The 14,336-nt window shown below is 45.9% G+C and overlaps 1 protein-coding gene and 1 non-coding gene across 3 annotated transcripts in view; both read left to right on the forward strand.

Moving 5' to 3' along the window:
• Positions 1-14,336, forward strand: part of DYM (dymeclin) — a 340,760-nt gene that overhangs the window by 34,044 nt on the left and 292,380 nt on the right. For both annotated transcript variants that reach the window (XM_049781531.1, XM_049781532.1), the window contains exon 3: positions 12,986-13,038. In XM_049781531.1, the coding sequence (XP_049637488.1) occupies positions 12,986-13,038 (53 nt within the window). The remainder of the gene's footprint in view (positions 1-12,985; positions 13,039-14,336) is intronic.
• LOC126021631 (U6 spliceosomal RNA) lies at positions 995-1,104 on the forward strand. The gene has a single exon (XR_007500131.1). It is a non-coding gene; the product is annotated as a U6 spliceosomal RNA (small nuclear RNA).

Raw genomic sequence — 14,336 nt, forward strand, 5'->3', positions numbered from 1 at the left:
AAGCTACTTCAAAAATCAGAAACTAAGGGCTGCACAAATAATTTAGTGAGCTGGTGCATATGCTTTGCATGCTAGAGGTCCTGTTTTGATCCCCAGAACCACATGATCCATGAGCCTCACCAGGTAGTATCTCTGGTCTCCTAGGTGGGAGTTGCCCCTGAGTACTGTGGGAGTGTGGTGTACTCTGACCCTCCAAAAATCACTGCTAAATTGTTTTTCGTATTTCTCTTATGATCCATGGTGGGGTAGGGTGCACAGAGGAAATGGGAGAAATCCTGGTAAGCTGTGGTAAGGAATAAATGTATGTGAAATGAAAATTTGACAGCCTTACTTTTGGTTTGTATGTCTGTTGATTTTGCGGGCTGGGGAACTCACATTTATTCTCAGGCCCCTCGGGGCAGTGCCCACATGTCCCCATGTAGTCCTCACAGTGGTCTTGTGAGGTGGTGACCTCCTGGCCTCCACATCAGAGGCAAGAAACTGACACTCTCCAATTAACTTGGCTGACTGACCAATAGGCAAGAGGAAGCTGGAAGTTAAGTACTTTGTTCCAAGTACCCATTTTGCCAGGGCAGACGATGTTTTCCATAATGGGCTTCAGGACTGGAAACCCACATCGAACCTGACCCTGAGTTTATCAATTGATGGTGTAATTGGGAGGTTGGTCATCTGATCTAAAGTGACCAAGCGGGGCCGGTGAGGTGGCGCTAAAGGTAAGGTATCTGCCTTGCAAGCGCTAGCCAAGGAAGGACCACGGTTCGATCCCCCAGCATCCCATATGATTCCCCAAGCAAGAGGTAATTTCTGAGCGCTTAGCCAGGAGTAACCCCTGGGCATCAAACGGGTATGGCCCAAAAACAACAACAACAAAAATAAAGTGACCAAGCCGTGGAGCTCATGGTTGCAGAGATGGTTTCTATTCTTCCTCATGATATTCTTCCCTCATAAGCTCCACTGGAGTGTGGTTTGAATAGAGTTAAACTAAATAGAAATGGTGCTCGCTTCGGCAGCACATATACTAAAATTGGAACGATACAGAGAAGATAAGAAGATTGGCCCCTGCGCAAGGATGACACACAAATTCGTGAAGAGTTCCATATTTAAAAAACAAAACAAAACAAAACAAAAAACAAAAAAATTAAATAGAAATGGTCACATTCTTGCACTTTTGCGTGTGGTTTGTCGGTGGCCAATCAGACCTGAGGGGCAGAGGCGACCCTTGGCAGCCCAGGTTAAGGCAGCTTGGTGACTCATGGCTGTAGTTGGGCTTGAACACCTCCACTGGTAGTGGCTGCTGTTAGCTAGGCAGCAGTTAGCTAGGAATCAGTTGTTTAGGAGAGATGCCTCCTCTCAGGTTTCTTTCCTTCTTTTTTTTTTTTGTTTGTTTTTGGGCCACACTCGGTGACACTCAGGGGTTACTCTTGGCTTAGAAATCACTCCTGGCTTGGGGGACCATATGGGATGCCAGGATTTGAACCACCGTCCATCCTGGATTGGCTGCATGCAAGGCAAACGCCCTAACCGCTGTGCTATCACTCCAGCCCTGTCCTCATTTTCCACATTACTAGTTCAAAGTCTCAGGTGGTAGCAGTCTGGGCAGACCCTTAAACAGGAGGTGCTCAGGGTAGCTGGCCACTCCGAGCCTTTGTGTTAGGTTCCTCACTCAGGGCCTCCTCATTTAATACACTGAAAGCCGAGCTGTTTAACAGGGTACTCGGTGTCTTCGCTCTTTCTCTGTTTCTTGGCCCCTTCCCTGTTTCTCTGCCACTTCCCCTGCCCAATCTCAGAATTGTGTCCTGATGGGTGTTGGTGCACTCAGCAGAGGGGACCTTGATGACCCGTGTGTTTGGAGCAATTTGACTAGATTATTGGCACCCACTGGAGAGTTTGCTGTAGAGACACTTGAGCCTGGGGAGGGTGTGAGTATATTAAGTGTAGAGTATGTGTGTATGTGTATATAAGTGTGTGTGCATATATATATATGAGTGTGTGTGTGTGTATGTATATATATATATATAGAGAGAGAGATCTATGTTTGTATGTATGCATGTGTGATTGATTCGATGTCACAGACATAGTTAGCCAGTCCCGTGTGTGTGTTGTACATGTACTTGCATCACAATCACATGCATGTGTGATTGATTTCATGGACATAGTCCTCCAGTCTAGTCATGTGTGTGTGCTTGCATGTGTGAATGATTTCATGGACATGGTCCACCAGTCCTGTGTGTGTACATGTGTGTACACATCTTAATTGATTTCATGGACATAGTCCTCCAGAGTATATACGTGTGTGTGTGTGTGCGCGTGCACATGCGAATACGTGCATGAGTAGTTGATTTCATGGACAGAGACTTCCACGCCCATATGTTTCCTAGTTGGTGTCACAGCAGAACTGAGATTCTGTGGCTCCCTATGGTTTCTGTCTTTGCTGGAATGGTCACATGGCCGGGGCAATGGTCACATGGAGCCACGAGATTTTATGCATTAGGTGCCAGAGCACTTGCTGAGCTGAGTGTGGTGGCTGAGTGTTCACTTAGCTGGAGCTGAAAAGGTGACTCTTTTTAGTGATTTATCCTCAGGCCCCTATCAGCTGCAGCATGTATATCACCAGTATGTTTGAAGTACTCTGTGCTGTTCAGATAATGGATATGATTGTTACTAAGGTGCTTTTTGGGGTGGGGAGGGAGACTATTCCTGACAATGCTCAGGGATAATTCCTGGCTCTACCCTCAGGAATTACTCCTGGAAGATCTCAGAGGACCATATAGGATTGAACCCAGGTCTGTTGCATGTAAGATGATCACCCTCCCTGCTGTGCTATCAGTCTGACCCCTTAGGATGCATTTTGACTTCTGCCTCTTTTTTTGGGGGGGGGATCACACCCAGCAGCGCTCAGGGGTTACTCCTGGCTCTGCGCTCAGAAATCACTCCTGGCATGCTCGGGGGACCATACGGGATGCCGTGATTCGAACCAATGACCTTCTGCATGAAAGGCAAACACCTTACCTCCATGCTATCTCTCCGGTCCCTCTGCCTCTTTTTCTTTTTATGCTGCTTTCAGTATCTTGAACGTTTTTTGAGGCAATATTGGGTTCCTAATTCTAATTGTCTTGGAAACACTGGCTTCATTTACAGCACCATTTTCCTTTTATTTACTGCACATCATGATTTGTTAGCTGCCTGCTGCTAGAGCATCTGAGCTCATTTGTTCAGCTGAACCAGGCAGCGTGCAGATGCCAGCCCCTCGGTGGCCTTCCGCCCCAGTGGAGTTTTAAATCAAGCCAACCAACGGGAAAGGAGATCATTCTTAAAATGTTCCAAGAAGTGTTGAACATTGGAGGATGGAGAAATGGGAAGAGAAGAATTCTATTCTAACAATCAGCATGTTGCTTTTGGCTTGGGGGGGTCCATGGCACATTTCTTTTGTAGAGGAAAGTACAGAAATTACAGGGCTGCAGTGCCAGCCAGTGCTTGCTCAGTCAGCTTTTCTGTAATAGCTAATTGCTAACGAGTTTCTTCTGGTCCTGCCCTGTGCCAGGCCCTGTGTGGACTGCAGGGGACATGGAGGCAACTTTCTTGTTCACACGGGTTTATCATCTGGGCAGTGAAGATGTGTCTGGCTCAGGGTGGAGACTGGAGGAGGCAGAGTTAGTAGCCATGGTGATGTTCCACATCATTGGCTGCGAGGGGGGGAGGCTGATGTAGGGGTTCAGGGGGCTTGGACCAAGGGACCTCCTCACCCCAAAAGTAGGACCTGGCTGGCCCCAGAGAGGGAGCAGCCCAGGAGACAAGATCTTATCCCATTTGGGCCTTTTGCATGAAGAGCAACACAGATTGCTTCAAAAAGGCATGTGGAGTTTAGACTCAAGCTGTGGAATCGAGGGATTCTAGTAAAAATCTAAGCTTGGTGTTGGAATGCTCCCATTTTTGTGAGTGTCAGGGTGAGATGACCTTGTGTTCTGGTCATGACTCATCTGGAATGGCCTTCCTTCCTTCCTTCCTTCCTTCCTTCCTTCCTTCCTTCCTTCCTTCCTTCCTTCCTTCCTTCCTTCCTTCCTTCCTTCCTTCCTTCCTTCCTTCCTTCCTTCCTTCCTTCCTCCCTCCCTCCCTCCCTCCCTCCCTCCCTCCCTCCCTCCCTCCCTTCCTCCCTCCCTTCCTCCATTACTTCCTCCCTCCCTTCCTTCCTTCCTTCCTTCCTCCCTTCCTCCCCTCCTCCCTCCCCCCTCCCGTTTCTTCCCTTCTCCCTCCCTCCCCGCAGCAGGCTGGGAGCACTGTGGAGGAAAAGAATCCACAGTCTAGTCCAGGACTGTGGAGTCGGTAGATAAATGCTTGACTCCTCAGTTTTTTTGTACTTTCAACTCCGATTCCGACTCTGACTCAGGTACCCAAAATTTCCTCCAACTCCAACTTTAACCTTGCAACTCTGGTTTAGCCAGTGACACTGTCCTCCTGCTTTATGTAGTGGGGTTCTCTGACAGGGACCTGGCTGCTCAATGGTGATCAGACTCTTTCTGGCCAGAAGTGATGCCCCAGGCAGCCTTACTGATCTCTGTTCATTTGTCCCTTTTCTGGGCTAAGATTATAATTTTTTTCTTTTTGCCTTTTGCCTATCGGCAATGCTCAAGGGTTATTTCAGGCACTGCACTCAGGGGGTCACTCCTGATGGTGCTTGGTGGAACCATATGGGATGCCAGGGATCAAACCTAGGTTGACCATGTGCAAGGCAAAGGCCCTCCCTGCTTTGCCATTGCTCTGGCTCCCTAAGTTAATATTGTATTAAAAATAAAGAAGTATCTTATAGAGGCATCTCCTGGTTTCTTTCTTTGGAGGAGCTGAAAACTACTTCAGTCATCTGCTTTTCATCCACTGCCTGTGGGTGTGAAAAGGCTGAAACCCAACAGAAAGTGACGCTTTCCAAGCTTTGACGTTTCCCTTCGCTGGTGTTGATGAACCTGCACTTCCTGGAACATCCCCGGCTTTCTGGCTCTTTGGTCCTTCATAAGTGCTAGGCTGTGCCTGTCCAGCTTTCCTCTACCAAGTGGGCTTCTTGTGCTTGGAGGAATTTGCTTCTTGGATTGCTCCTGCAGTAGGTTGGGTGCTGCAGGCGGGTCTGGATTTCTGTTGAGAATGACCTGCGGGAGCCTCACCCCAGGAGCTTGGCCTTTTCAGTGCCCTGCTTGCTCCTGGCATGCAGGCAGTGCTATTGGCCTCGGCCACCTTCGGCCACATCCACAGGCTGTTGTAGGCCCTGGCCACAGACCTGTTATTGAAGCATTTGGTCCCAGGTGGCCCTGGGAGGGCATCCACGACTGGGTAAAGAGCCGCTCCATGAACTGTTTTAGGCGTGTGATCTTGTTATTAGCCTCAGGATACTCTGTCCAGTCCTTTGTGTTCCATGTCTCTGTGCTTCTGTTTTGGCCCGAGCAACTAATACATGGAGAAATTCACAGTTCTCAACTCTTACCAACTACTAATGCATATTATTAAAACGGACCACAGTGATGTAATACTTAGCCACCTTTTGATGATTAATAATCACATAGGCGGAGAGGGCAGTGTGATGAAGGGACCTGATGTCTCCTGGAACATAGGGAAGCTTTGGAAGCGGCACTTCCAGAAATTGAAGGGCAGCTGCCGCCCACAGCCCTGTTTGTCTTCTTTCTCTCCTTGTCCCCTCCTCCTTTCCCCTCCCCTTTTCCTTCCCTCCTCTCATCCTCTCCCTTCTCCCTTGCACTTCCTCCTTTCCTTTCCTTTCTTCCTTCTACAGCATCTTCTATATCTTGACAAGTGAGGTTGGTTTCCCACATGCCTCTACTCTATACGCAGGTCCTGGCTACAGAAAAAGCCCAAGTTTCTGTCTCTATTTCTGATCCACTACAACTCCCGTGTGGCTTAGGTCAGGTGTGTCCCTGAGGTGGTCAGATGTGGCTGGTCAGCGGAATTGTCTCTGTGGAGAAACAGGGAAGAGGAAAGGGAAAATGGGAGGAAGCAGACAGGCATGGTGAGCAGACACAGTGTATGGCGGTGATGGAGGTTAGAGGCACTTACGTACTTTACCTTGGGATTATATCTAGGGGACCAGGCTGAAAAATTATTACTTTCAAATTCAGGATTTAACTTTGAAAAGATACATCTTTTTGAATGTGATTATAATTTGAGATTCTTCAGCCACCGGGCTATTTGTTGAAACATTTAGCGGGTAGCATCTTTGTGTATGAATGTAATATGTCTCTCATGATACTCTCTAATTTCTAATGGGAATAGCAGGTGTGGTATAGAAATCAAAGTTTTCTAGTACTTTATAAACATAAAATGTGGGCAGGAGGAGGCAGCTCAGAGGACTGAGTGCATGCTTTATTTACATGCTTTCATCTTTGTTCCCTTTAGTTTCCCAACACCACCAGGAGCAACCTCTGAGGGGCCCCTGAGCACCGAATAGTGTGGCCCCCAAGAAAAATAAAGTTAAAATGAAATAGGAGAAATTAATTTTTTTTGGATTACATTTGGTGGCTCTCAGGGGTTACTCCTGGCTCTGAGTTCAGAAATTGCTCCTGGTAGGCTCGGGGGATCATATGGGATGCCAGGAATTGAACCGGAGTCCATCTTATGTTGGCCAGTGCAAGACAAATACCCTACCACTGTGCTATTGCTCTGGCCTCAGGTGAAATTAATTTTAGTATTTTTCACTTGAATCAGTAGAGTCCACTTGTTATAATTCATGAGTATAAGAATTAATAGTGGAGGCCGGAGAGACAGCATGGAGGTAGGGCATTTGCCTTTTATGCAGAAGGATGGTGGTTCAAATCCTGGCTTTCCATATGGTCCCCCCAGCCTGCCAGGAGCGATTTCTGAGTGTAGAGCCAGGAGTAACCCCTGAGTGCAGCCAGGTGTGACCCAAAAACCAAAACCCTCCCCCCCACAAAAAATAAAAAAGAATTAATAGTGAACTGCTGGCCTTCCTTTAAAAATATCTTTGCACTGGAGCAAAAGTACAGCAGATAGGGTACTTGCTTTATGTGTAGCCAACCCGGATTTGATCCCCGGCATCCCATATGATCCCCCCAGTCTGCCAGGAATGATTTCAGAGCATAGATTCAGGAGTAACCCCTGAGCACTGCCAAGGGTGGCCTGAAAACAAAATAACAAAAAAATTTTGCAGTGGGCTGAAGAGATGGTAGGTAGGTAGGTAGGTAGGTAGGTAGGTAGGTAGGTAGGTAGGTAAGGTAGGTTAGGTAGGTAGGTAGACAGGTAGGTAGGTAGGTAGGTAGGTAAGGTAGGTTAGATAGGTAAGTAGGTTAGGTAGGTAGGTAGGTTAGGTAGGTAGGTAGGTAGGTAGGTAGGTAGGGTTTTGCCTTGCATGTGGCCAAACTGGGTTTCATCTCAGCACCCTCTGATGCCCTAGCCCTGCCAGGAGTGATCCCTGAGTACAGAGCCAGAGGTAAGCCCTGAGCACTGCTGGGTGTTGCCCACAAAACACCTCCATCCAAAGTATGCTGTTTGTTTTAAAATCTAGTTATGTTCTAGGATGGCAGAGCTTAGGAAAGTGTTCAGTCACGCCCTGGCTGCTTATAGTTTTGGATAGAGAGAGCTAAAGCAGCACTTTTCTCCCTGTTTTCTCTAAAAAATTTCTTGTTAAAATCTTTAATAGTTAGAGAATTATTTTTTTTGGCCTTACCCAGTAGTGCTGGAGTGATGGTGAGGGAGAGAGGGCTGTTCTTAAACTTCAGCCCTTTGAGTGTCTCCCCTTCCCTGTATTATTGCTCTTTTTGGGGGATTGGGATTGGTTTGGGCCCTACCCAGCTGTGCTCATGGCTTACCCCTGGTTATGTGCTCAGAGACCACTCCTGTTTCTTGGAGAACCATATGTGGTGCTGGGGATTTAACCTGGTTTGGCCCAGTGTATAGCAAGTACCCTGCCTATTATATTAGATCTCCCTCCAGTACCCTTGGCCTTTTTATTTGGAGGGAGGGGAAGAGACACACTTGGCGGTGCTCAGGGATTATTCTGTCAGGCTCAGGGGACCATACAGGATGCTGGGGATTGAACCTGGGTTGGCCAAGCAGTCACCCTACCCACTGTACTATCACTCCAGCCCCTTCCTTGCCCCCCCCTTTTTTTTTTTTTTGGCTTTTTTGGGTCAGGGATTTCTCTGTTCAGAAATCGCTCCTGGCAGGCATGGGGGACCGGATTTGAACCACCATCTTTCTGCATGCAAGGCAAATGCCTTACCCTCCTTGCTTTTTTTTTTTTTTTTTTCTTCTGGTTTTTGGTTCACACCCGGCAGTGCTCAGGGTTTTTTCCTGGCTCCATGCTCAGAAATTGCTCCTGGCAGGCACGGGGGACCCTATGGGATGCCGGGATTTGAACCAATGACCTTCTGCATGAAAGATAAACGCCTTACCTCCATGCTATCTCTCCGGCCCCCCTTGCCCATTTTTTAAATCAACATTTTTTGTTGATTGAGGGGGAGTTATTTTTTTAAATATATCCTAGATTTTAATCTCTTATCAGATAGACAGTGTATAGATATTTTCTGCCATTCTCTCTACACTGAAATCACTGTTGATTTTATTCATTGATATGCAAAAGTTTTTATTTTCATGAAGTCCAGCTTAACCTATTCCTTTTGAAGTCTGTACTCTCTCTCTCTCTCTCTCTTTTTTTTTTTTTTTTGTTGTTGGGTCACACCTGGCAGCGCTCAGGGGTTACTCCTGGCTCTATGCTCAGAAATCGCTCCTGGCAGGCTCAGGGGACCATATAGGATGCTGGGATTTGAACCACCGACCTTCTACATACAAGGCAAATGCCTTACCTCCATGTTATCTCTTCACCCAGAAGTCTGTACTCTTTTTGTTTGTTTGTTTCTTTGTTTTTGGGTCACACCCAGTGGCGGTGATCAGAGGTTACTCCTGGCTCTGCACTCAGAAATCACTCCTGGCAGGCATGGGGGACCATATGACAGACAGATATCTGTCTGTCCTGGAGTGGCTGTGTGCAAGGCAAACACCCTGCTGCTGTGCTATCTCTCTGGCCCCTGAAGCCTGTACTCTTTTTTTTTTTTTTTTGGTTTTTGGGCCACACCCTGTGACGCTCAGGGGTTACTCCTGGCTATGCGCTCAGAAGTCGCTCCTGGCTTGGGGGACCAAATGGGACGCTGGGGGATCGAACCGCGGTCCGTCCAAGGATAGCGCAGGCAAGGCAGGCACCTTACCTCTAGTGCCACCGCCCAGCCCCACTCTTTTTTTTTTATAATTTTTTTATTTAAACAAATTTATTACATACATGATTGTGTTTGGGTTTCAGTCATGTAAAGAACACCACCCATCACCAGTGCAACATTCCCATCACCAATGTTCCAAATCTCCCTCCTCCCCACCCCACCCCCGCCTGTACTCTAGACAGGCTTTCTATTTCCCTTGTACATTCTCATTATTAGGATAGTTCGAAACTTAGTTATTTCTCTAACTAAACTCATCCCTGTTTGTGGTGAGCTTCATGAGGTGAGCTGTAACTTCCAGCTCTTTTCTCTTTTGTCTGAAAGTTATTATTGCAAGAACGTCTTTCATTTTTCTTAAAAACCATAGATGAGTGAGACCATTCTCATTCTGTGTCTTTCTCTTTCTCTGACTTATTTCACTCAGCATAATAGATTCCATGTACATCCATGTATAGGAAAATTTCATGACTTCATCTCTCCTGACAGCTGCATAATATTCCATTGTGTATATGTACCACAGTTTCTTTAGCCATTCATCTGTTGAAGGGTATCTTGGCTGTTTCCAGAGTCTTGCTATGGTAAATAGTGCTACAATGAATATAGGTGTAAAGAAGGGATTTTTTTTGGGGGGGGGGGCTTTTGGGCCACACCCGGCGGTGCTCAGGGGTTACTCCTGGCTGTCTGCTCAGAAATCGCTCCTGGCAGGCACGGGGAACCATATGGGACACCGGGATTCGAACCAACCACCTTTGGTCCTGGATCAGCTGCTTGCAAGGCAAACGCCGCTGTGCTATCTCTTCGGGCCCAGGAAGGGATTTTTGTATTGTATTTTTGTGTTCCTAGGGTATATTCCTAGGAGTGGCATAGCTGGATCGTATGGGAGCTCGATTTCCAGTTTTTGGAGGAATCTCCGTATTGCTGAAGCCTGTACTCTTAATGTCACATCTGAGAACTCACTATTCAAAGCCCATGAATCTTCCCTGATTGCTGCTGCTTTTTCTTTTTTGGGCCACACCTGGTGACGCTCAGGGGTTATCCTGGATTTGTGTTCAGAAGTCACTCCTGGCTTGGGGGACCATATGGGATACTGGGGGATTGAATTGAAGTCCATCCTAGGTCAGGCAAATGCAAGGCAAATGCCCTACAGCTGTGCCATTGCTCTGGCCGCTCCCTAATTGCTTCTACTAGTTTTATGTCTGTTTTGATGTTTTCTCCTCTTTCTCTACCTATGCTATCATTTTACATATATTTATAAATTTTCCCCCCACATGTATTTATACATTCTTGATGCTTATTGCAGTATTGTGGTTTATAAGAAATAGATATTACTATTCTGATGGCTGAAATAGATTTCTTGTGCATATTTGGGTTTCATCCATGCTTCCTGACACATAGATTCCCCAAACCTGGAATTTCCTTAGTGCTGCCCTAAGGGTTTCATGTGTTCCGTTAATGAGGTGACTTTTGGAGAACCACCAAGTAATGGGCACCTGGTTCATCTGCTCTCACACCCCATCCCAGGACCACCAAGGTGGCTGGCTGCTGAGTGTTAAATCTACTTGCCAGTGGGTAGTGATTTAGTGATGCATGATGGAGCACCAGAGTCCCCTCCAGGCTAGGAGTGGACAGCTTGTAGGTGAGGGAGCACATGGAGAGTTGGGGAGATGGGTGCCCTAGGAAGGTATATGGAAGTTCGCCTTTCCCCATCTCTTCCTCTATGTCTTACCTGAAAGATGCTTTTCCTGAAAGGTGATCTTTGCAATAAATTGATAATCTGGTGGGCTGGTGAGTTATGGAGGCCACCCTGGAAAATGAGTCGAGCCTTTGGAGAATGTCCTGGGGATCCTGTGACCATAGGTCAGAAGCAGGAAGAGCGTTGGTCTGCTGGGAGATTTTCAGGTGCCTGCCAATGGGGGGTGGGGCAGTCTGTGGGATGGGAGGGAACCTGGGAACTTTGATGGCGGAACCAGTGCCAAGAGACACCTTGTGCCTGGAACAACTGTTATGAACAACTTTGTAATCATAAAAGTAAAAGAAAGAAATAAAAGAAGTTTGAGTCCTCCTGAGGTCAGAGGAGGGTGTGCAGGGAACGACAGGTCTAGATTTGAGGGTCAGGAATATAGGGAACTCCCTATGTTCAAACTCCAAACTGGAACTGGAAATGGGGGAAAATCCTCAGTGTGGGGAGCCTTTTCTGTGTGGACTCTGATTCTCTTTGTCTCTGGTAGGTGGTGCTAGAACTGAGTTGATGTCTTGGGCTCTGCTGGCATCTAGGAATGCCTGGTGGTGCTGGGAAGTCTCTACACTGAGGGAGGGGAGTTGGTTCCCTTGTTTGTGTTTTCCTCTTCTTTCTGTTTTTGTTTTTGGTTCACACCCTTCAGTTCACACCCAAAAGAGTTCATAGGCTTCTCCCAGCTCCATGCTTGGCGGTCTCTCCTAATGGTGCCTGGGACATTGGAGTGCGGGGGGACCTTGTGGTGCTGGGGCCTAACCTGGATCACTTGCATGCAAATTCTATACCCTGTAAAACTTATCTCCCTGGTCTGCTTTTTCTCTTATTTTTTTTTTCCTTAACAAAAAATAATTATTTGGGTCAGGGAGAGCAGAGCATGCAAGGCATGCAGCTGACTTGGGTTTGACCCTTGGCACCACTTAGGGTCCCTGAGCCCTTCCAGGAGTGAAAGCCAGGAGTCAGTCCTGAGCACCTATGCTGGGTTAAAAGACTGGAAAGTAGTGCAAATCACAATATGTCTCTCCATTAAAAATATAGTTCAACATTGAGTGGAATTAAAAAATTGATCAGACTTAAACACCAAACCCAAAGTCAACAATAACAGAATCGATACCTCATCTACTACAAGCTATACACAGAGGGGAACGGTTACACTAGCACTTGGGCGCAGGGCAAAGGAGGGAGATATGGGACACGTGCTGGAAAAAGGGGTGGAGGGAGGACAACCCTGGTGGTGGGAATGACCCTGATTCATTGTCACTATGTATCTTAAATATTACTGTGAAAGACTTATTATTCACTTTTTGGTCACAATAAAAAATTATTATTAAAAGTATATTTATAATTCAAAAATATATATAGTTCAATAAGACAAAAAATTAGAATCTAGGAAAAAATAAAGTCTTACTAATCATTATGAAACATGTTCTATCTCCTCAGACCAGTGGCTTTCCTTAATTGTTTTGTTTCCTTTTTTTGGGCTACACATAGTGACACTCAGGTATTACTCCTGGCCATGCGCTCAGAAATTGCTCCTGGCTTGGGGGACCATATGGGATGCCAGGGGATCGAACTGTGGTCCGTCCAAGGTTAGCCAAGTGCAAGGCAAATGCCCTACCATGTGTGCCACTGCTTCGGCCCCAGACCAGTGGCTTTCTAATAGCTCTAATTTTATGAGCTGAATTGCTCTTTGAACTGGACACAGGGCCCTTCATGCCTCCTGGTGTTCCCTGCTGACATCTTTTGTCTTCACACTCTACCTCAGCCTTCCTCTTTGCATGGGAGGGCGATGTGCCCTCCAGTCTTCTCTTTATGGAATCTTGTATCAACAAGCACAATTTTATAATTACATTGACCCTAAAAGCTTAACTATGTTTCATTAATTTTATTTATTTATTTTTTACTGCTAATAACATGCTTTCCCTCTAAACTGTTTTTCATTTTTCTTTTTTAATCATTCCTTTGACAGGCTAGCATGTATATATTTAGTTGCATAGTTACTGATTCCTTTTTTTTTTTTTTGTCTCTGCAGTAATGAATTGAAGCTTTTGGAGGAGGCAACTATTTCGATCTGCAGATCTTTAGGTAAGGGAGAAAAGTATGTGTATATTATGTTTATTTATGTTAATCTATGACATTTGGTATTTAATTATGTTAATATTATGTTAGTTATGTTAACATTTAATTATGTTAATGTGTGGTAGTTATTTTATTATGTATTTATTATTTATGTTAATATGTGGCATTATGTTAACGTGTGGCATTTATTTTCATATTTCTTGTAAATTTTGATAATGTATGAATCAAACTCATACATATTCCAATCTCCCATGTTTGGGGACTGTTCTTGTCCCTGTGTTCTGAGCTGCTCCTTGCAGTGCACAGCGGAGAGAACTTGGGTCTGCTGCCTGCAAAGCCTGGGCGGTGCCTTTCAGCTCTCACGCTTTGTCCATTATGGCTGATGGGAGTGATGGTGACAGCTCAGTGGTGGTATTGATTGATGTCATTTAGTCAGTAGCAAGAGGACATATGCTTGGCTGCTGTGCAGATGTGCTAATGGAACCTACTACACTGTAGACTGTTTCTCGATTTTTGTCTTTTTGTCAATTTTAAAACACTGAGGCTAATCAGAACATGGTTAATTTTTTTTCTTTTGGTGGTGCTGGGGATCAGACCTAGAGCTGTGTGTGTGTGTGTGTGTGTGTGTGTGTGTGTGTGTGCTGTTGTACTCTGCCACTGGATTACATTCTTGGCTCCTTTAGTAACTTTTGTTGTTCCGTGGACAGTTCATTGAGATTATCGACTCATTTGCCTATAATTTGCTGAAGGCACTGATTATATATGTTATTGTTGGCTGGGTTCATAAGAATAACTCTTTTTTTTTTCGTTTTTGTTTTTCGGCTACACCCGTTTGATGCTCAGGGATTACTCCTGGCTAAGTGCTGAGAAATTGCCCCTGGCTTGGGAGGACCATATGGGACTCTGGGGGATGGAACTGCGGTCCTTCCTTGGCTAGCCCTTGCAAGGCAGACATCTTACCTCTAGTGCCATCTCGCCGGCCCATATGAATAACTCTTACAAGTTAATAGGAAAGTATCTTAGGATCTTGAATAAGTAAATACCTTAGTATAATGAGTGCATGGGGGTGGGTCTGGAAACAGGTTAGCATCTGATTAATATCAGATTTGTTACTTGTTACTAAATGTTATTTTTGTTTGTTTGCTTGTTTGTTTCTGGCTCACACCTGGCGGCACCCGGGTTACGCCTATTTCTGCACTCAGAAGTCACTCCTAGCAGGCTTGGAGGACTATATGGGATGCTGGGGATTGAACCTGAGTTGCCTGTGAGCAAGGCAAAAACCCTACCCACTATGCTATTGCTCC

Source organism: Suncus etruscus, chromosome 10 (genome assembly GCF_024139225.1).
Source record: "Suncus etruscus isolate mSunEtr1 chromosome 10, mSunEtr1.pri.cur, whole genome shotgun sequence".
NCBI classification, from domain to species: domain Eukaryota; kingdom Metazoa; phylum Chordata; class Mammalia; order Eulipotyphla; family Soricidae; genus Suncus; species Suncus etruscus.